Below are 24,250 nucleotides of genomic sequence, written 5' to 3' on the forward strand. Positions count from 1 at the left end.
GTTCTGGTTCAGACGGATTCACACGGCTGTGCTTTGGGCCCAGCTCGGCGAAGGACGGGTTCTGCTGCGCGGTCTGCGCGGCCACGGCAACGGGTCTCAGGGCGGCCCTGGGGCTGGGGAATCAGCACCCGCCCCCCCACCCCAAAACGACCCCCCCACGGTGAGCCGCTCGGTTCCAGCCCAGCGCTTTGCTCCGAGGCACTGCCTCCCTGGCAAACACACTGCAGCTCCTGAATACTGATGCAGCTCACGCCCCCACAAACACACACACACTCTCACACACACACTCACACCACCCACCACACACACTCACCACTCATACACACACACACTCACCGCTCATACACACACACTCACCACACAAACACACACTCACCACTCACACACACACACTCTCTCACACACACACACCACTCATACAAACACTCACCACTCATACACACACACACCACTCATACACAAACTCACCATGTGGCGACAGGAGGTAAGACCGATTGTCTGGCAGTCGGAGGGTTGCCGGTTCAAACCCCGCCCTGGGCATGTCGAAGTGTCCTTGAGCAAGACACCTAACCCCTAACCCCTAACTGCTCTGGCGAATGAGAGGCATCAATTGTAAAGCGCTTTGGATAAAAGCGCTACATAAATGCAGTCCATTTACCACTCATACACACACACTCACCACTCATACACACACACACATATATTCACCACTCACACACACACACGCATGCCCCCACTCACAACACACACATACACTCACCCACCACTCATACACACACACGCATGGACGCACGTACGCACACACACACACACACACACACACACACACCACCCACCATACACGTGAACACACGTGCACAGACGCACACACACACAATCTCTCCACAGTCAGATCTGCATGCACACATATGGCAGGCACATCAAAGGCTCGCTCGCTCACACACATGCACTCGCTCGCTCACACACACACACACTCACTCAGACATACACACACACACACACTCACTCCACATGCTCAGATCTGCATGCACACATGGCATGAAGGCACATCAAAGGACGCTCAGACAAACTCCGCCAACACAGATCACACACTGTGCTGCACGAGTCAACACACACACACACACACACACACAGACAACACAGAAAAGAGGGGACATTTTCCCTGCCCAAAAAACAGCAGGAGGGGACACTACAGCATGTTCAGTACAAGCAATTTTACCCCCCACCACCACCACCACAAAAACCCCAGGTTCACTTGACTTGCTCGACAATGTAACACCTCAATAAGATTCACTTCACGTAATACTTCAATAAGAATATGCTTCATTATAACATAATATTATTATTTATCATTCTTAATTATATGCTTAAATTTACACAATAATGTTGTGTGGCACGAAGCTTGAAACTTTAGAGTACGCAGCTCAATCCAGCCGAGACAGCAACCCCCTCAACCCCAAAACCAACTTGGTGAAGGGTGCAAAGAGCCAAATAACAGGCGTGATTACGCGGGAAGTAAAATATTTCATTTAATGGGAACGTTCAGGCAAAATGGACTGAGCGCTGTTCTTGCTGTATGTAACGCTTAGCCCACTACGTAGTTCTGTTTCGTAAGGCTGCAGTTTTGCGAGCAGCGGAGGACAAGAGCGAAATGTGCAGTAATGCGTTTTCTGTAATTCTGTAATCACGGACTTGGCCCTCGAAAAAAAAAAAAAAAGGAACGAAGAATTGGGCCCTGGAATACCCGCTTTCAAGTGGAACAGGGTCAGTCTGAGACGAAAATGGAAAACAATTTTCTTTTCCCTCCAAAAAAAAGAAAAAAAAAACGCGAAATGAAAGGACTCGAACGGGATGGGGTCCCTCGGAGGTTTTGTCCGGAAAAACGAGGTTCCAAACATTTCCGCACATTCGCTGACGAAAGTAACGAACCGTACCGACCCCGCGCAATGAAGCATTTTACAAAACGAAAAACGCTCCCCTTACACTCTCTCACAGCTCCATGTACGTAATAAAAGCTTAATCTAAAAACACGGAGCATTATGGGTATTATTCAGTTCATAAAATGACACAAAATGGCCACAACCAAGCTGGGAATTACAAGAAATATATCCGTAGCCAGATAGCCGTTCACCGTGTAAAACACCTCTAACCCGGTTATGTTCTTACGAACGAACACGTGCCAAACGGCTCTGAAACTAAAGTTGAGTGTTAACACGGGCGCTCGTGCTCTTCGATTTGAATTCCCACTCCAGCTACAACTGATCTCAGCCTAAGGCTGGTTAACAAAAGGAACAAATGAAACGGAACAGCTGCTTTTAAAATAACGGCCTGAAAAAGCATCTGTTTCCTGCTGTGTGGCAGCATGTGGAGGGAAAAAAAAAACTAAATCTAAACAAAATGAACAAAATGGGGGGAGGGCTAAAAACTCTGAATTTACCGTTTTCCATTCAAATCCTACAAGACTCAAGTGGTCTTACAACTGTTTACTTTGTCTTTTCCAAAATGGAAGCGAAAACCAGACATCCAGGCACACTCACTCGCCCAATTATACAGGATTTAAACCCATACAAAAAAAAACTACTAATATACATCTCTTCAGACTTCTAACACCACTAATAACCAAACAACAAATGCAATCTGCATTGTGTACTGTGAGGTCATGATACATATCACACATGGCAGTATCACCATAGTTACGATATGGGGCCCAGCTTGTCTCCGTTATGGTCATAAAAGCGCCTCACTGCCGATTATGCGGGGACACGATCGACACTGTAACCCGTTAAGAGCACAAGAGCACAAGTCCCACTGTGGCTCCAGACCAGCGGTGGGCAATATATTTCACCAGGACTGGATCACCTGTCAGTCAGCCCAAAGGGGAGGGGCTTCCTCTGCCTTCTCTCTTTTTTTCTCTTTTCTTTTTTGTAATGTTTGATACATCATGTTTTAAATATGAATTGCTTTTCAGTAAATATTAATCGCTCTTCAGGCAACTACTTCAGAGCGTCATACTAAGCAAAATACGATTCATTTTTTAAAACTGAAAACAAGCGGCACTGAAAAGACACAAGAAAATTATTTGCAATACCAACTTGTTACGTTCATAAACCAGTCTGTCTCTTGCCATTCAAAAACACTTAAATACATAATAAGTCCTAATCCCTTTGAGGGAGTAACCTTTTAAGCTAAAACGTCTACGTATAATTTGTAAAAAAAAATAAAAATAAATAAAAACTTCAGGTAATGCAAGACTCGTTTAATGGCGGTGGTTAGCCTTCTGCTCTCTCTCCATTAATAGCCCTGCGGCGGGAACGAAGGCTAGCTCCACCGACCGTTTTTGAAAAACAAAACGTTTCATTTTCCTCCAGAATGAAAACGGTGCAAAGAAAAGGTTAACGCCTTAAGTGCGCTAGCATTTCCTTTCACGCGCGCGCGACCGCGCACACACGCATAGCGCCCAGCGGCTTCATTAGCCCTGGGAGAGGGACACGGCCCGCCGGGAAGTCACCGAGAGATGCTAAGTGTGTCTGCGGTTTGTTTCTCATTCGCCCCGACTCCAGCTCTCCCACATTCGGCCTTCCTGTTCCACGGGCCAACGCTCTCGGTGTTTCTCTCTCTCTGTGCTCCTGGATTCGTACGGTTTGTATTAATGAGACCATGTCTCTGGACACTCTGCTAATCTGCACGCATTTCAGAGCTAAGAGGAGACGATGTGTGTGTGTGAGTGTGGAGTGTGTGTGTGTCTGCATGCGTGTGGTGTGTGTGTTGAGTGTGTGCGCGCATGCATGTGGTGTGTGCGGTGAGTGTGTGTGCATGCGGAGTGTGTGCGCGCATGTGTGGTGTGTGCGGTGAGTGTGTGTGCATGCGGAGTGTGTGCGCGCACGTGTGTGCACATGCGTATGGTGTGTGTGTGCGTGTATGCACATGCGTTTGGTGTGGTGTGTGCGGTGAGTGTGTGTGCATGCGGAGTGTGTGCGCGCACGTGTGTGCACATGCGTATGGTGTGTGTGTGCGTGTATGCACATGCGTTTGGTGTGTGTGTGGTGTGTGTGTGTGTGTGTAAGGAGTGCGTGCGTGCGGCGTGTGCGCAGTGACTGTGAGCGCATGTGTGTGTGTGTGTGCGTGTGTGCGTGCGTGGTGTGTGTGTAAGGAGTGTGTGCGTGCGGTGTGTGCGCAGTGACTGCAAGCGCATGTGTGTGTGTGCGTGGTGTGTGTGTGTGCGTGTGTGTGCGTGCGGCGTGTGCGTGCGGCGTGTGCGCACTGACTGCGAGTGCGTGTGTGCAGCGTGTGCGCACTGACTGCGAGCGCATGTGTGTGTGTGTGCGTGGTGTGTGTGTGCGTGTGTGTAAGGAGTGTGTGCGTGCTGAAGAACAGCGGGAGTTCCTGGCAGTTCTTTGGCCTCCCACCGTCAGAAATCAATTTGAGCGACCCGCTACAAAAATCAATATCACCTGTGACCTGCGAGAGCCCCCCTCCTCCCCCCTCCCCCCGGGGGGGGGCGGCGGCTTACAGAGCAGACTGATTGTCATGCAAATGAGCAGCCGTGCCCTTAATGACACAGACATCTGCTGTGCTCTGCGTGTCAACACCGCCATTCAATTTGTTCCCTCGGAAACAAAAAAAAGAGGATAAGACCCAGGAGGCTGCGGATGTGTGTGTGTGCGGGTGCGACTGTGTGTGTGTCTGTCTGCGTGTGTGTGTGTCTGTCTGCGTGTGCACGTGTGTGTGACTGTGTGTGTGTGTAACTGTCTATGTATGCGTGTGGCTGTGTGTGTGAGTGGCTGTGTGTGTGTGTGTGCATCTGCGTGAGTGAATGTGTGTGTGCGTGTGGCTTTGTGTGCGCGTGTGGCTGTGTGTGTGTGAGTGCGTGTGGCTGTGTGTGTGCGTGTCTGTTTGAATGTGACTGCGCGTGTGTGTGGCTGTGTGTGTGTGTGTGAGTGCGTGTGGCTGTGTGTGTGTGCGTGTCAGTGTGCATGTGGCTGCCTGTGTGTGCGTGTCTGTTTGCATGTGACTGCCTGTGTGTGTGTGTGCGCGTGTGGCTGTGTGTGTGTGTGTGTGTGTGTGTCTTCACAGACAGTGATAAAGTGTGTCTGTGTGTATCATTATTACTGAATCCGGGCGCGTGACAGCTCGGCGATTAGAATGAAATGTGAATGTGTGCATCATTATTATGGCAATGCAGCGTGGCGGTGGGAAGGGGGGAAAAATGGCAGGCCGAGGACAGACAGTATCTTTGTAATTGTGTGCGTGCGTGCGTGTGTGTGCGTGTGTGTGTGTGTAGGCAGAGAAAAGACAATGCTCAATGTATGCACCTCAACAAAGAAAAGCATTGGAGTGCTCTGAATACAACCGTGTGTGTGTGTATACATATATATATGTATGAGTGTTTGTGTGTGAGAGGGGAAGATTGTGTGTGTGTGCATGCAGGCATTTATACAGAAAAGGCAACCCTCAATATATGCATCTCAACATACAAGAAATGCACTGGATCGCCCTGAATACAAATGTGTGTATGCCTGTGCTTGAGTGTGTTTGTGCGTGAGAGAGTGTGTGTGCATGTGTATATACGTGTTCGAGTGTCGCGGTTTGTGTGTGTGGATGTGTGTATGAGAGTGCGTGTGTGTGTATGTCTGTATGTGGTGTGCTTGTGTGCGTGTGTGCGCGCGTGCTCTGGTGTGTGCGTGTGTGTATGCATGTGTGGTGTGTGCGTGTGTGTATGCATGTGCTTGAGTGTGTTTGTGCGTGAGAGAGTGTGTGTGCATGTGTATATACGTGTTCGAGTGTCGCGGTTTGTGTGTGTGGATGTGTGTATGAGAGTGCGTGTGTGTGTATGTCTGTATGTGGTGTGCTTGTGTGCGTGTGTGCGCGCGTGCTCTGGTGTGTGCGTGTGTGTATGCATGTGGGGTGTGTGCGTGTGTGCATGCATGCGTGCGTGTATGAGGAAGGAAGAGAGGGAGAGGGGAGGGAGGGTGAGTTTGTTTAGTGGGAGAGGCTAGGGACCGGGGGGATTAACCTTTCCCCAGCTGGGGGCTTTTCAACAAAGGCTGGGGGCTGTGCTGTTAATTCAAGTGGGCTTAATAATGCCTCCACACCCCCCCCCCCCCCCCCCCCCCCACCCCCCCAAGCCCACCACCACTACATCGCACCCGGGAGGAAGTGCAGAATAGAGACAGGCAAGCACAGTGTGTGTGGCCCGGTGCCAGGGGAAAAAAAAAAAAGACACAAAACACAGGGCTCGATTCTCCCCCTGCTCCCCCAGCCCCCCCGCCCTCTCCTGCCCCCCATGCCCCAACCCCCGCCCTCTCCTCCCATGCCCCAACCCCTCGCCCTCTCTGCCCCAGCCCCACCAAAATATAATTCCAAATGATTCCAAACGCACTCACGGATATGTGCGACTCCAAACGTTCTGATTCGCTATGCGTGGAGATCCCCGTTTTACGGTGGATTTGGGATTCTTCTAACCGACACCTCAAAAGCCATGACTTTAGAGGGGAGCAGGGAGGAGATGGGGGTTTGGTAATGGGGGGGGGGTCATGTCATAAGAGGCAGCCTTATGTGTGTGTGTGTGTGTGTGTGTGTGTGTGTGTGTGTCTGGCGGTCAGGCTCATCAATCTAAAGAGAATAAATCAAACAGCCTGAACTAGGGACCTGGACAAGAGCGTATGATCAAAGCACAAAGACGCTAAACTGGTTGTGCAAATACAGGTCATGATGAGGTCAAAGTTCACATGCAAACTCCTTTAGTTCATACACCCGAAAGGGAGCAAATCACATGAGATCCCAATTATGGGTGCACGTCATCCCAGTAGATTCCAGCAGGCCGAGTGGCTGACTGATCCTTACCCAGGGTCATCGGCCTGTCGCACTGACACGCACACATTGTCACTGCGTTTTTTTGACGGGGGTTTTTCCGCTGTAGAAATTCGACGGGAGCCGAATGGGTGCAGACAGAACCCCGGAGTCTCGGGACAGACTGAGCCGCGGTAACAGGAGTGGGACCGAGGGGTCCGGCGGGGACGTTTCGCGGTAATGCGATCATCCTGATCCGCCCCGGGCTTTGCCGAGATTACCGAGTTTCATCCGCAAACCCAGTTAGAGAGGGGAAGGAGTCGACTCAGCCCGGCTGTGCAGCCGCGCTACAGCGCACTGAAGTGGTGATGAAATGAAGGTCATCGCCACTCCAGGTGGCAAAACGGTGAACGTTAATAAGGCGTTTACCCACAAATATTTAAATAAAGACCGGCCAGGGCCAATGAACGACGGTTTTGAACCGACGAGACTGTGGAGAAACGAATTTCTTCAGGCACATAAACTGCCAGACCCCCCCCCCCCAATCGCTCACGCTCATGTCTTTGACTTCCTCATCTTTCCAAATGCCCCTGTACAACCTGTCTTCTCTGCAGATGACAGATTGTTCTGGAAGGGGGGGGGGGGAAGGGGGTTGAAAAAAAGACCTGCTTACACTACAGGGTCGAGCGATCTAGTGCGGCTGGGGGAAAAGCGTGGCGTTAAATCCATAATCCCCCGCCACCCCCCACCCCCACCCCTGCTTAATCCCGTGTGCGGGCGGGTCTTATTACTCCAATAAAGTGGCATAAGGGAATTTAATTGGATTAGAGCACAGCGGGGGCGGGACCCCACAGAGCCCCGCCCCCTGCTCAGGGTGTACTGAAGCGTACCTGAACAGCAGTGGGTGAGCCTCCTCCATCTTAGCTCCGCCCAACTCCACAAAAAACCCCACACCTGAATGAGAGTGTGAGTGTAAAGGGGCGGGGCTCCGGGAGGGGAGGGGAGGGGGGGTGGTCCGATTCCATTTCAATTCAGGAAAGGAACCGAAATTCTACTCGCAAATCGAAGAAGAAAAAAAAAAAGGCCACAATTTTCTATGAGGTATTATTATATATATATATATATATATATATATATATTTTTTTTTTTTTTTAAATGAATAAGTTGAATTTCAATTTATTTTCCTGAATTGACTGAACCGGAATGGGATCCACCCCCCCGCCCCCCCCTTCTGCTGAAAGCCCAAGAGCACTGGCTCCGTATCAGACACCGAGTGGCCTTTTGAGACTCAGTAGGAACAGCTGAGTCTGTCACACAATTATAGCCTCTTTGTCCAATAGTTCTTTATGATGGGGGGGGGGGGGGGGAATAAAAAAATCAATCCTACCTACTGAATCGCATGCCACTCTCAAAACAAGCAAAGCCAACGCACTGTTGTTGTATGTCAACAGGGGCCTGGAGACATTCAGGCACACAGCCTGGGCACGCTCGCCACTGCCATAACAACGTCACGGTAACCGTCCCTGCGCCACAGCTGAGGACCCGCGGCAGGCGCCATGGCAACAAAACTGCCCTTTTTTTCCCCCCCCGATGCCAGCGTAAAGCTCTCGTGTTCTATTTTTTTTTTTTTCCTGGAATCGAGCTCGCGGACAACGGACGCAAGAGATCCTTAAGAAAACCCAAAAACACTTCACTTAATGAAGTGCCGCCATTTTCAGCGTAATTACTTCAAGAGCGGCCGACGCTCACTTAAAATGATTTCAGATGTGCAGATACGGGCATGCTCTCAGACTGCTGAGTTTCAGAACCGGTCCAGTGGTTGGTAGACCGTTTCATCAGAGTGCCTAAACGCACTGCACAGGCATACAGGTCTCTATGTAGTCTTCTTTAGGTTCTGATCACCTTAAAAGGTTTTCACTAATGATGCGGGTTCACAGAATGCACTACTCCTGCGGTGAATATGACATCGCAGTTCCCAGAAAACCCTGCATTCTTTAAGGAGGGCAGAGACCATCATGGTCTATAGGATTTGGAATGTTTTAAAATCAATTTACAGAACAGTGGGTGGAGGGGGGGGCGCTCCTTATAACACTGAGCAGTCTTTATTGGCTACGTGGCCTTCTGTATGCCTGTAAGCCACCATCTCTGCATGCGAGAGAGCTGTCACATATATAGAACCAGCATCCCCAAAGGAGCATCAGTCTGTACTCAGAACAGGACCATCAGGGCAAGGCAAATATGAAAGCAGAGTGAACTGGGCAATTTCAAACTCCAGTCCTCCACCAGCTGGGTTGGCAGGCAAACTCTGAGCAGGAAACAGAGCAGTCTACGATAAATCAGGCAGGTGACAAGCTAGGCTACATAACCCCTCCCCACACACACAACCGTACAATATGAAGATTCACGTTTATGCGGCACTTTACATCAATGAGAGACATACATTTTCAAAGGCGTTTGTTGCCACATAATGGTGCCATTTGCAAAGAGGAGTAACCAGCCTGCTAGCACACCACCGCCTTTCTAGGCACATTAGCCGCCCACAAACTGTGACTGATGTACGTTTGCATAGCGCTAGAAGTTTCCACTGGTTTAATTTCCTGCACATCTGTACTACAAATCCAGCTCATCACCAAACAAAATAATTACTGAATATCATTCCGGGTCCCAGTAACGGATCAGTAGTGGAAAGTACAGCACATCTGCAAAATGAAGTGCAGCTCCATCGCATGAAGCCTCCTACTCGATTCTAGAATGTCACTTACTGAAGCATCACTTAGAAACAAAAGGAAAATGGAAGAGAGAAAAAAAAAAAGCATTGCGAGAAGTTTGATTTGGTTCAGTTAAGAGTGAACTGTTTGCGGTCAATGGGATGGATGATTCAGGCCTAGCTAAAAAAAAAATATATATATATAGTTACCCGACAGGAGTGCAGACTACAGCATATCTCGGCTATAATGTGTTTAATGTTCATTTGAATGAATGGATTTGCTAATGCACTTGTTTCGGGGAGTGTTACAATTCATTCAACACCTCAGAAGCCGCTGGGGCTAAAAATCAGCTCCAACATTAGCATTCGGAGTAGGTAAATAAAGAGGCACATCTTATTCTGATGGTGCACGTGAGAGATATCGACAGGGTTTAAGGCTCAATAATGCCATTTCAAGTGATCTGCTCTTATAGACCACCTTCTGTTGCCATCTCTGTACTGAAAGAACTCAGGAAAAAAAGCAGATCTAGTGCCATCCAAATGCCAACATGGTGTCACAGCCGGTACACCAAACCGTAGATCTGCACATTTTCTTCAATAGAGGGCAGAGGTCAGTTCTACTTCTATTCAGTCAATGGTGCACATAAACAGAAATTCCATTCACAAACTAAAAAAAAAAAAAAAAAGTCCACAATGCTCCATGTGGATTTCTCCAATTCACTGAATTTCTTATCCATTTCATGGAATTAACCCCCTGACTGCAATCATAGTTCCTCTTAACTTCGAAAATTAGCCCACAGCATTCCCCCATTGTAGACTAGGCCTACTAACTCCACACATACTGTCGTGATTTTTACCTTGCTACTGCAAGGGGTTCAAAAAGCAGTACCACAGATTTAGAGGCACATGTTTTTCTTAACAGTAGTCAGATATTTATTCATTTATTTTCAAGTAAGATTTAGGCTACTGGCACAATATCAGAAAATATTTACTTTTAACATTAAACACTACTAGTGGCCACGGATTTAAGCTACCTCTGAATGTTTTTTTTATTTTTTTTATCATGCTGTGTGGTCATTATTTTATGAAGAGGCCCAAGGTAGTGACAGAGAAATATTTTACTTAATTTTACCTCTAGTCCAAGTACCTGCTGCCTGGCTATATTTTAAACAGTCACTGTAAAAGGTGTGGAACACTTTTAGGTAGTACGACGTTTCAGTGTGCATTTCTACACAGTTCACGGGCTTCTACACAGGACACAGGTTGTTACACAGGAAAACAGCTAAACAGCTGTGTCCACAGGGCGACACAGCCATATCAGCTGCTGTGCAACAACAATAAAAGTACCAACAAAAAAAAACAAAAGGGTTGTCACTTCAGGAAATAAGACAGCTATGATTAGTTTTTTTTTTTTTTTTTTAATGATTCCGCAGTCCGTATGTGATACACTTCGCTAAGAGAATCATCTCAATTATGTAATTGCTGGCCGTCCACCCAATTCTTTTTAAGAAAAACAGGGCAAGGCATACTTCAGGTGGCATATTTTACATTTTTAACTACTGGCAAAACGCAATCTGTAAGCAGTTGGTGCTTTTCAAATACGCCTTTGGCCTGGTGGCGAAGCAGGAAAAAAATCCAACGTTTTTCAGTACACACTGGAATACTTCATCCTCCATTTAAACTGAACACACATTTACTCTCATACCTGTTCTCTTTACGCACATCCGAGAAAAGGAACTGCGCTACGTTTTTTTTTTTGTAAATGGAGTGCCAATTAAATAATTACAAATGCATCAACACAACGTGATAGTGAAATTTTTATTTCATTCGATAGCTGGCTAACCAACTAATTACTGCGCATCTCAAGTATAGCGGAATTACCCACATTACAGCTACTCGTGGTTAAACCACATAAAATGTGCGTCGAGATGTAGTAGAGAAGACTAAACACGCATAACTGAATGACAAACTGATAAATTACTGAATGTTAGTCTTGCTGACTAATATAAGTAATCCGTCTTTCAAGTACCACTGGCTACAAAAAAATATTTTGTAACAAAGGAGCACACGGTCGTTACCTGCAACTCTTTACCCACCTCGCAAAGCGTGTGCAACTTGTGATCTGAAATTTCTAAGATGACTAAATAAGAGTCAGCAATCAATAATTATCTGAACTAGAATTTAGCATTAGCATATTATAGCATCGCGTGCTCATGCTAGTTAGCGCAGTGTGAAAAGTATCACCAGAGACCATTTAGGCAACGTGAGCCATAATTCAAAATACAGCCATTTTGTAGGCTAGCTAACGTAGAAATATTCGTGGGAAATGCTACTGAAGTCACCATTTATTCCGTGGTCCAAAATGTCCTAGCTACTGCTAATACACCTCCATTTAGCCGCAATTAAGATAAGTTAGCTACCTAGAAGTTAATAGAAAAGTTTTGACAGTCTCTTATTGGCAACCACCTGGCTGGTTGGCCAGTAAGCCAACTACCGTGAGTTAGCAGCACGTCACATAGCAAAATACTGCTACCGAAAAAACAACTAAGTCCTTCACTATAGCTATTCACCTAGCGCCAAGCTATCCAAAAAACCTTGGACAGTGAACGTTAGCATGCTCTACATCTCATGCGACGTTAGCTAGTTACGATGCTACCAAGGGGCATTTGCAACACAGACGTTAGTGGCGGCTACCATTATAAGGTTATGACTACCCGTTTATAATCTAAGCGATCTAGGTCTAATGAATTAGCGTTAGCTGGCAGCTAGATGACTTGCTAGCTAACCTTTTCGGACTTGCTATACATTTGCGATTATGTTAGCTTGTCGGCTAGGTACCACTTTAACAATGGGTCTTGGTTTACAATCCACCCAATTAGTTAGCTAGCTGCATAAGCACATGAAAACGAATAATGTAAATAAATGCAAACGTTAGCTTGCTCGACACAGACAAGCTCCGATTAGAAAAGCAGACAAGCTACCACAAATATAGAAGCGTTAGCTAGCTAACACATTGCACCACGTAGCTAGCTAGCTAAATAGAAATAAAGATACACTTACTGAGTGTCTGGATTGTGGAAACATCATGTCAATTTCTCATTTAAAGTATTTCTTTCCAGACAAGAACAAGTGCCGTTTAGTTAGTTTCTAAAACGATTTTTCTTCTTTGTTTCGTTGATTTTCAGCCGCCCGAGTGTTGGGAGTCAAGATTTCGCCCCGTTTGTGTTTATTCAATCTTTATCAGTCAGGGTAAGGCAAGAGAGGAACAGCTTCAATCCTTTCTTCATGAAGACTAAAGTGGATACATACTGTATAGCTAACTAGCTATGTGTGCTAGCTCGTCGTTAGCTGCGTGCATAGCTAGCAAGCTATAACTAGCTAACGGTAGATATGATTGTTTTATCGCTTAGCTAGCTGCCCAGCTAGCTACAGTACTTGATTGTTCTGAAGAACGCGTAATAGATAACGTTGGACTAGATCATCCCAATGTGGAAAAGGGGGTTTGAAAAACGACTTTAAAAACAAACAAAAAGAACCAGTGTAGCACCCTTTCGCAAAGCCTATCGTTTCCCGTTGATGTGAGATAAGACGAGCTAACGACGTTAACGAAATCAATTATACCAGGTATTACAGCTTCGTTCCCAGCAATATCCAAAATCGTAGCTCTTTTCTTGTTTGAACGGTCTTTCTAGCAGTTGAGAATGAGAACAGGAAATCCGTTGTTTGGAGAGAATCTGTCTAGCGCACGCTTCCCTTAGAACAAATGCAGTGATTTTTTTTAAACCACTGATTTCCCCAGTTAATGCTACCTACGTTATATGCAGCGTCTACATAAAAAGCACGAACTGCACACAGTGGCGCTGCTTTGCACGACTGTGCGTAAATGGGCTTTACACGACAGTGTAGCTCCCAATACGATATCGAGGAACGAGCGCCCCTTGCGATGTCAGATAGAGGTGACCGTCTGTTTTAAGATATTTTTTACAGTCTCTGGTTTTAAGGCCCATTTTAGCTAGTTCATGAGTGAAATGCTTTAATAACCGCGGCTCAAATAACTATAACTAAACGAGTCAAGGAAGCCTCTTCCTCTTTACTGGATACATGAGGATGTGGAAGTTTGCATGCAAGAGCTTCGGGTCACGGGGCGTGAACCACTTTCCTGCTGCTACCGAATGGAGATTTGTAGCTGTGTGAAGAGTTTTAATTGGCATGATGGCCGGATATTGATTAGGATTCTTCCGATCTAGGATCAGTTAATGGCTGAGAGCTGATATCCTACTCGGGAGGGGGCTGAATAATTGGATTTCACATTGCACTGCTGTGGACAACTCTAAATTGTGCCATTTCTCAACTGGGACAATATTTCCTAGGTTCTGTGTCCTTGGGGTGTGATGTGCATTGGATGATGGCACCAGAGCTGCTCTTAATTTGCTCCGGGCGTACTGGCATGAAAGGATATACATTGGCGGTTTTATGCTACAGCATGCTACATCCAGGATAGGATATGGGTTTGGCTATAACTACAGCAAAACATTTGGAATAAACCGGGTATTCTTTTGAAGCCATTGGTGAACAGAGAGCCAGTCATCATTTCTTACCATAAACCAGGGCTTTCAGAACCCAAAGAACTGCACGCCCTCCCTTTCTTGTTTTGTGGAGTAGAGTATGTCATGGTCTCAGTGTCAGTTTTGGCCACAACAGGCTCATTACAGGAAGATTGAGGGAGGTGGAGTGATCACTCTGTACAATGGGGAGGCATGCCCCCCTCACGCTCTGTGGCTTCGTTGGGGGAAAGGCTCACACCGCCGTTTGGGCAAGGCCGTGTCTCTGGGTCTCTCTGGCACGACGACGGGCAGGTGAACTTATTTACATGGAGTGCGCGCAGGGCCGCTCCAGCATGGATGGAGTTCAGTTAAAAGTCACGCATTTGAACCCTGGGGGGTGGGTTATATTCCTCCTCTTCCAAACCAATAAGTACACCCCCAGGCCCAACGCAAAACATTCGCACAATGTTGTTGCCGATGTTGCGACATTGACAGAACATTCCGGTAGCATTGTGAGACCATTTCGCGTTAGCCGTACGACTGCTTCAAACAGGACAATGCCAATACTCACCAGTAACAACTGCACAAAGGACCCAAATGTCAACTACTGTTTCAGTACCCCCTTTGTAAACAATACAAACCGTTCCGCTGTGGAAGAGTCTATGGACACTGTATACCAGATCGGGGTCAAAATCATACGCATTTAGATATCTATACTGTATTGGAAAAGGTAGTTGAATAGTTTAAGGGTATCTCATTTCCAAATGCACTAGCCCAAACAAATTCTTTATTTTTTAAGACTTTAAAATAAATTGAGAAACCAAGTACTTGTATATGACGTAGTTTGAATGAAAATGTGATACATTTTCCACTGCATATATTTGGAGAATACAGAATGTTTGTATTGAAATTTCGACTGTTCTTTTCTCAATAAACTTCCCAATTCTTTGGGAAACAAATAGCCATGAAATAACGTTGTACCATTTTGGTGCAAAAGAGTAAAAATTGTTATGCAATTAGTCAGAAACATACACCTTTTGTCCATAAACAATAGCCACAGTTATAATTCTATTATATTTCCCTGCTTCGTTGCTGGAACAAAACATTTTCCCAAGCAGCCATTTAAGTGTCTGAGACAGATAAACATCAGTCTTTTTGGAATGTTCTGGAGAGCATAGCACGGATTACACCTTCTGGCTGATCTACAAACCAGCCCACAAGCTCGGCACAAAAAAAAGTAACTGACGTTATTCCAGCGCAGCCCTGTTGTTCGGTCAGACATTGCTAATTACGCTGCAGCAGCGGTGGTTATAGGTGGCACCGAAACCGCAGCTTGCCGTTTGGCCCGCGCACTAAGCGCTAGCATGTCTGTGCTTGCTCTTCCAGAAAGCTTCTGTTGTTCCGCCCGCGCACCACTTAAGGAGCAAGTAAACAATTACCAAATTTGCATAGAGAACTTTTTTTTTTTTTCCGGCTGGTTTTCGTTTCGTCTCCGATGAAACCACAAACCCTTGTGGACACTCCCATTACCGGTCGGCAGAACCTCCGCACGCCATTCCGGACGAATGTAAATCCTACTCGTCACACCGAGTAAGGTAAAGGTTTACAATAAGATCAGGGTTTACAATGGCTTCAACGTCCTGTGTTTCTATAGCTTGACAGTTAAATGTACTCCCACGCAACTTTGAATAAACAGGTGTAAAGATGAAAAGAAATAAGTGGGGCCAACATTCTTCTGCTCTTCTGCTATACAACTGCTTTTAGAGTGTGTGGACAGAGCAAATATAAAAATTCCTCATGACCAAACTCACATTTAACACCAAACAAATGATGCAAGCACAAGGTATAGGAACAGTTTTTATTCCAATTTAAAACAGATAATTTTTTTTAAATCGTTTTTTTTCTTTGTAGGAGAAGGCTATGAAAATCATTTCATGTTTGAATGAGGTTCAGGCAACAGTGGTTGAAATGAAACAAATACAAAAAAGAAATATGGCTAAAATACTTTAAATCAATAACCTTTATGGCCCTTTTAAGAAGGGTTTTGCATTAATACATTTTCTTGTCTCTCCCACCCCCAACCCCACCAAAACACATGCAATTAAAATGACACAATTCTTTAAAAACAGCAGTTTCTCTTTTAATCTTAAATACAGAATTAAGTTGTCGTTTTCCATTCATTTCTAGCACATATTTAGTGTTTTATTTGTTTTAAAAACTGGACCATAAAATACATTGGCCCATAATGATTTTCACAACATTGGCACTTGAAAAGAGTCTGGCTCTACAAAGGAAGATTGGCACACTCATTATAGTACATCATTTACATTTGGTATACTTAAAAAAAAATAAAATAAAGAAAAACAGAAAAAACATAATACATTACTTTAATTTTATACACCACTACACAATGTTTAATTATCCTGTTTTTTTTATTTAAAAAAGACAATTATATTAAGTGGTCCTACATACAATAGTGTTCAGGTAATTATCAGCCAATAAAAAAAACAAAAAAACAACAAAAAATAAAAATAAAATAAAACAAGCTTAAAATTCTCTGTATCCAACACCTCGGCGTGGATGTCAAGCAAAAAAGCGTAAAATCCATCAGTTATGAAGAAGACCTCTCATAGTACCAGCAGAGCTCCTGAACGAATTAACCGATGAAGGGAACTGGCAGGAACCCAAGCAGGCCCCTAAAGAGCGGGATGGGTTCAGTGCATTACCCCCCCCGGGGGACAGGACAGGGGATCCACGCACGGGGGAGAAACGCCAAAAGTGTCGCGAAACCACCTCTCGCTTACTTGCACGTGCACGCGCATGCACGTATATGTACGCGTGCACGCATTCACGTGCGCACGGGCACGCACGCAAACGCACATGCATGCGCGCGCGCGCACACACACGCACGCACACCGGCAACGCTGCAGTTTGAAGTAACCAGTCTCCACACAGATGGTGTAACGCCTTGTAGCATTTAAAGCTCAGATAGAGCAGGCCTGAACTGTGTGACAGGAACGAGCAGAGACATCCAACACCCCCCGTTTCCTCACTGCGATTCTCACCCCATCTCGATCTCAGCTTTCCTTTGGTAGTGTACTGTTACCCCCTGTGACATTCAGTGCCGTTTTAGTGCACAAAACAAGTAGCTTTCCCGCTAAAACAGCTATAAACAATATCTTCAGTCTAGTCACAGGCATTACCCATGCTTCCGTTTCCCCATTACTACACACTGCACAGAATACTGCCTTCCCCCTCAGCATAGCTGACCCACCGTTCACGCGCGTAACCGGAATAAAACGGGAAACGGTGTTTTCTTCTTTTTCGGTCACATCACCGTACCCCACCATGCCACAGAATCAGAAAATCAACTGTAGAATTATTTTTCAAAAAAAATTTTTTTTTTTTAGTACTTTGACTCCAACATCAACGCGAGAGAACGGTGAAAGGAACGCTCGGCTTATTCACCAGCAAACACTGCCCAGAACACAGATTCATTTAATACTCGGTACCCCCTGTACACTGGCCCACAGGCAAACACCGGTGACTGTAAGAAGCGGAGAGCAAGTCCTTAACTGAAGAAACGCCACTGCCACTGAACCACCCGGAGGACTCGATAACTCGATAAAGGGAGTCTCACACACTCCCTGAAGTGTGTCACTGTGTACCCACAACTCCAATGCGGGATCCAAACCTCAGGTTAACTGGTGTGGGGTTGTAGAGTGTGCCCGTCAAGGTAAACGTAGAAAATTAACAACACATCGTCTGAAAGACCACGCAACGCTCCATACCAAGCAGCCTCTCCTCATTGCACATCCCACCCTCAACAAGTGACTACGGTAGAACTTGACCATTCGAGACTGGCAAACCGATATTTACATTCATTTTTTTTTTTTTTTTGTGATTCGATGCACAAATTTTGACCGGCCCACCTCCACAGCTCACGTATAACTTGTAGTGCTAGAAATTTAAAAGTGTACAACCAGCCACGTACGGGTACATAAGCTGCTAACCATCGACGGTTCTGAATAAGCGGGTATAATAGGCGGGAGGTGCAAAAGGTAAACTGTATCGTCCCCGTTATCTTACGGTATTTACTGAGCACACACGGTCTGGTTTTCGAACTTCTGACCGGTAGAGGACTGCTGACTATCAGACAACACTGGGTCACGCAGAGGTGATCTAAGCCTGGGGAATCACGCACCGAACCACAACCGGATTTTTAAAGACACACAAATGACAGCACCAATAAAAACGCAGAATAGCGAACGGAATTTGATACGTGTACTGTAGTGATTCACAGAGAGCTAGCCGTCATCAGAGCGTTCGAGCGCGCACAAATCTCGGTGGCGGTGGAGTACAGCGCCACGTTCGCGGGTTCTTTCACCGTAACTTTTCCGCGGACAAAAGAGCCGTGACAGAACGGGGAAATTACAGCAAGAAAACCGTGAAGCCTAACACCAGCCTTACAAGCCTCATCCACCCCTCTGTGCAGAAACAGGAAGTGGGGTGAAAGCAGGGGAAGATTTAAGTAACCCAACCGTCCCGTCCTCAAGAAATTGGCCGCAATTTGCTGGTACTTCGGCAACTGACAATTTATGTAAAGTCCATTATGTTATTGATTAGGCTCACATGCCCCTCCAATCTTAGTTTCAACTCCTGGCTAGTTCCCCCACTCGAGTCCTAACACGGTAAATACAAGCCAAACCATTCACTCTTAATTCTTGTGTGTTCTGTCTCCTGCCAGTAGAGGGTGCTGTAATGCACAAGATCAGTACTACGGGTATCTATGGGAGGCCAAACTGAAACGGGTCAAGCACACGGATGTCTTCCGCTATGATTCAGCTCGATACAAAATCATTTTCTCAAAAAAGAAAAAATCAACTAGATTTTCAGGTGTTACAATCAAGTGTAGTAGCAGTAGGAAGCATGGTTTGTGAGGTTCAGTAAAGTATCTGACCGAGACTCTCTGCGATGATTTTTGCGGTGGTAGTACCACTCCACGAGATAACGGCACTGTCCCTCTCACCCCTGGGGGGTTCTCATTCCGCACAGTCAACCACCTGCCCATCCAGGGCACTGTTCTAAAAAAAAAAAAAAAAAAAAACAAAAAAAAAACAAAGAAACAAGATGACGGATTCATCTTAAAATTACAAGGCCAATACTTGGACTCCTTCCAAAGCTGGGCATGTGGGAGCGGCCTAACGATCCAGAACCCACGGACGGCCCCCGCCCCCGTTCATGCACTGCGCACCCTGACCCCCCCGTTCAGACACCCCGTGGCTCGACCGTCATCCATCGAGTCCTCCCATTCGCCGACCTTTCGGTTTTTATGCAGGTTAGTAGCCCTTGTAATGAAAACGTACGAAGAGTCACCTGGATTCACGCGACGGAGACGGAAAAAACCAGCCAACTATAAGAGAGACCTCACTGCCTACGAGATCTCTGGAACGATTTTACGCCAAAAACGTAGCAATGGGATTAAAAGCAAACCAAAACAATACAAAAAAAAAAAAAAAAAAATACTTTCATATTACAAAATCAATGCAAGCATAGACCAGACAGAGAGCTTCAGACACTGATATTTTATCTTTTTCAAATTCCTACATTCGCATAAAGCACTGCCTCAATATGAAAATTAATCTTCCATCCTCACACTAAGTAGACTTTTTTATTATTTTTTTTATTTTAGAAATAGGACTGCCACATGTAAATAAACAACCATAAAAGAATGGCAACAGCCAAGTGTGGGAAAAGAAGTCTAAAAAGCCGATAAAATGTGTGTTTTTTTTTTTTTACAGCAGTTGAGAGAGTATCCCCCACTTTCATAGCTGTTTGAGACCATCTCACTATGAGAGCAGAGAGAGTCATCAACACCTACCAATCTGGTCCATAAATTAGATAAATAAAACTATTTACTTCTCCTTTATAATTCACTTCTCTCATTACATAGCCCCAAATGGGAAACGAAACCAAAATAAGCAATCTTTACACCGCTGAGCTGTAGCGTTATGTGGAGGACTCTCCAGGTGTTCACAACAAAAACTTCTCAAAATCGGTTACATCACACTATAAGCTCATTGCCATTCCAACTGTTCAACCACATAGTAAAGTACAGCTACTCGTATTTAACTTCAATAAAAAATGAGAAAAAAAAAACAAAACAAAAGAAACAATCACAGTATCAAATAATTTTTTAATTCATATGAGCAACATCAAAAAAAAGGTCATTTCTTGTCACGTTTGCCGTAGTTTGACCTTCACCTTTCGCAAATATCTCGAGAAAAATCAAGAGGATGGCACGTTATAAAAAAAAGAAAAGAAACACCATTACAAAAAAAAAACAGGACACTTGTTAATGAAGAAATTAATGCTCTTGAATGGATCTCCAGGCGTGCTGTGTTTCAGCAGAGCTGTCACCAAGAAAATTGTATGGTTGTCAAGCAAGAACCCCCCCCCCCCCCCTCACCCCCACCCCAATTACTTTCATTTATTAGTCTCACTTAGCCCGATAATTTGATTGGATTTTTTTCTCAGAGTAAGCAATACATTTACATTGAATATGCACAGTTGAAGCAAAATGACATTTTCTGGAAAAGATTTAGTCGGTGCCAGTCTAACAAGTCGAAAATGCCGATATTTATGATCGATTTTTCCAAGTGTACGTACAGATATATATATATATATATGTTTTGCTATTTAATTTTCACTGGACAGATCTAAACTTCATAACATGAGGGAAGAGAGAAAAATAAGAATAAAAGTTTTAGTTTTTTCCTTAACTCCACCCTCGTGCATCCTCAAAAGGCGTCCTCAAAACAGCGTCTAAAATTACGGCAAAAACTTAACACGGCCAAGCATCAAATTTCCACTTTTTTCTCTGGCAGACTTGACCATGAAATGACCCAACAGTACATGGTAAGGAAAAGAACAAGAAGTTTTCTCTGAACCAAAGTTAGTGTACCACAGATTCAGGTAGTGTTCACACACACGTACACATGTACGAGTGTGTCCACACGCACATGCACAGGTATAGTCTGCTTTCGCACGTTTTAGAAGACCACCCCCCCCCTCCCCAACCCCCAACCCCCAGCAATAGAGTGGAAATTTTTCACTGGGTTTTCGTAGTGCCAAGACTGCATGAGCGAAAGATGCTACTGATGGTTTTCAGTCGATGTTTACAAACGATTCGGAATTTGGTGAATCAGCAGCAAAAGTGTAGCACAGGAAATTCAATAAATTTTGGCAAAATGTATAATACAGTAAGGGTTAGGGTTATAAAATAAAGCCAAACGTGATGTGGCAATAAAAAAATCACTGTTGCACAAAACTCATCTATTTTGCGTCAAACAACACTGTGGTAAGGAAAACAAAGAAAACAGAATTTCATACAAACATTTCTGCTGTTAGCGCACATGTGATAAAGTTCGATAAGGTTCGTCATATAATTCAGAAGGGGCCATCAAAGTCAGATTGGGCTCAAATAAAGAAATCTGCAAATAGCTTTGCTGTCAAATAATTCATTACCCTTTCTGGTTATTTCAAAGTTTTAAGTCGTTATTTATTTTTTTCTTTCTTTTTTTTTTCTATCTTGTCTTCTGTTATTTTAATTTCCTTTACTGTTTATCTGATAGTAGTAGTAGTAGTAGTACTAGTAGCAATAGTAAAAATGATTATAAATGTTTAAAGAATTGTCAGCAATATACACATAGGATTTGAATGATTTTCCATTTCCTTCCCCCCCTCTCTCTCTAGGTCCGAGTGTGTTATTTTCTACGCTTAGACTTGAAAGTTACATTCAACGATGCAAGGTAAAGTCTAGCCCCAGCAGAGACGTGTGGAAGAAATTCACCTCATCACCCGGAGATGACCCCTCCAACACAATGCTTCTTCATTGCCTCCACGCATTTAAAATGATTTTCATACACTACTGTGCGTACCAGGTTACCCACAATCCTCCTGGGGACCCCCACCCCCCCCCCAGCCCCCACCATCAGGAAGGGGAGGGGGGGGGGGCATCTTCCAGTTTTCAAGCCAGCTTCTCTCTGCCCTTTGAAAATGCACCTTCTCCCCCTGCCAGCCACGGCTTCAAACAGTCTGCCCACACTGCTCCCAAATCAGGAAGCTCCCCCCCCCCCAATCCTTCTCAAAGGGGGGGCAGAGCGGAATTTCACCATGAATCAGACCCGGCCCGAGGCCGCAGGAGCAGAGGGGCCCCACTGGTTGAAGCTATGACACCGGGTGCGACTTTGATTTTCCGATTGGACGACGAGGAGCGAGAGGTGGGCGGAGCCCGGGAGTGTTGCCTGGCAACCAAGCTCCGGGCCGTTCAGCTGGCGTGAAAATCAGGAAGAGGACATTGGGGCAGAGGGCGGGCCTAACCTGGCAGGTGTTGTGTGTGTGTGTGTGTGTGTGTGTGTGTGTGTGTGTGTGCGTGCGTGTGTGTGTTGTGCGTGGGCTGCAGTGTCTCTCTCACACCAGGTTGTACTCCTTCAGGTTGAGCTGCAGGATGGTGTCCTTGACGGCGGCGAAGACGAAGCGGATGTTCTCGGTGTCCGTGGCGCAGGTGAAGTGGGAGTAGATGATCTTGTCGCTGTCGGGGTTCAGGTCCACGAACATCTTCAGGATGAACTCCCGCGCCGCCTGGGCGTCCCTCTGGGGGCCTGAGGGGACACGACACAGTCAAACTACGTCACACACCGCGGCAACGCAAACGATATCAAACTATATCACACACCGCGGCAACGCAAACGAAATCAAACTACGTCACACACCACGACAGTGCAAACGATATCAAACTATATCACACACCGCGTAACACAAGCGATATCACACTACATCACACACATGCAACGCAAACGAATATCAAACATACGTATCACACACCACGACAGCAAACGATATCAACTAATCACACACCGGAACGCAACGATACACACTACATCACACACCATGGCAACGCAAACGATATCACACTACATCACACACCGCGACGATGCAAACGATATCAAACTATATCACACACCGCGGTAACGCAAACGATATCACACTACATCACACACCACGACAGTGCAAACGATATCAAACTATATCACACACCGCGGTAACGCAAGCGATATCACACTACATCACACACCATGGCAACGCAAACGATATCAAACTACATCACACACCGCGACAACGCAAACGATATCACACTACATCACACACCGCGACAACGCAAACGATATCACACTACATCACACACCGCGACAACGCAAACGATATCACACTACATCACACACCACGACAGCGCAAACGATATCACACTACACCACATACTACAACAGCACAAACTACATCAGGCTTTATACAACTGAACTGTATAAAGACCTGTCTGACAATTAGATACATATTTACTGAAATATATTCTTGCACTAATTATTTGTGATTTTGAATGCTTTCTAAGTTTAGAGCTCATGGGATGTTGCTTGTTCGAAACATGCCGTTTAGGCGATCTGTGATACCATGAGGAATGTATAGGACTATATTAACTGAAGCAAATTCATCTATGAAAGATAATGAAGTAGAATCTAACCTTCAAGAGTCTGTCCAGCTAAGCTGAAGGCCATGACACTAATAACGGTTAATTGAGGTTCAATCTCAGTATTCATTAGCACCATGACTTCATACATCAACTTTAACACACTTCTTCCTCATCCATGAGAACGATTTTAATCTGTAGTAACTCAGTGGGTTGAAAAAAAAAAAAAACAGCAATATAATTTGCACGTAAAGAGCAGGACTGCCTACCTTCGCACGAACACGGCAACTGACAATCATTCACTGCCAGGGTGTTTCCCCACCCACCTTTTAAACTGTTACATGTTGTAATTCACCCATTAACCACAAGGTGGCATCATGCACTCACAAAACACAGCCTACGACAAAATCGAGTGAGTCCTATTGTGGCACTAAGCAAAACACTGGACCGCAAAAAAATAAACATTAATTTACACACAAATTACAGAGCGCTTCACGATACATTTTCTTTTTTTTTGTGTGTTCCCAGAACTCCCCCCCCCCCCCCAGAGAAGATAAACAGGTCTGACACGGGTCACGAGCTGGAAGAGAGGTGTTAAGCCGGCCGAACGGAATGACGCGTCAGGACATTTTAGGCCGCAATTGAGCAACATCGGCCCCGCCCTTTACGGGACACGGGGCGCGTGCT

At 45.4% G+C, this 24,250-nt stretch overlaps 2 protein-coding genes across 3 annotated transcripts in view; both read right to left on the reverse strand.

The window, feature by feature from the left end:
- Window positions 1–13,393, reverse strand: part of LOC135254083 (TLE family member 5) — a 31,041-nt gene extending 17,648 nt beyond the window's left edge. The window contains exon 1 of the mRNA XM_064334034.1: window positions 12,557–13,393. Within this exon, the coding sequence (XP_064190104.1) occupies window positions 12,557–12,583 (27 nt within the window). The 5' untranslated portion in view covers window positions 12,584–13,393. The remainder of the gene's footprint in view (window positions 1–12,556) is intronic.
- A 2,491-nt stretch (window positions 13,394–15,884) lies between these two features.
- Window positions 15,885–24,250, reverse strand: part of LOC135252375 (guanine nucleotide-binding protein G(q) subunit alpha-like) — a 54,647-nt gene continuing 46,281 nt past the window's right edge. For both annotated transcript variants that reach the window (XM_064330363.1, XM_064330362.1), the window contains exon 7: window positions 15,885–22,703. In XM_064330363.1, coding sequence (XP_064186433.1) covers window positions 22,513–22,703 — 191 coding nt within the window. In that variant the 3' untranslated portion in view covers window positions 15,885–22,512. The remainder of the gene's footprint in view (window positions 22,704–24,250) is intronic.

The sequence above is a fragment of the Anguilla rostrata genome, chromosome 4 (genome assembly GCF_018555375.3).
Source record: "Anguilla rostrata isolate EN2019 chromosome 4, ASM1855537v3, whole genome shotgun sequence".
NCBI lineage: Eukaryota > Metazoa > Chordata > Actinopteri > Anguilliformes > Anguillidae > Anguilla > Anguilla rostrata.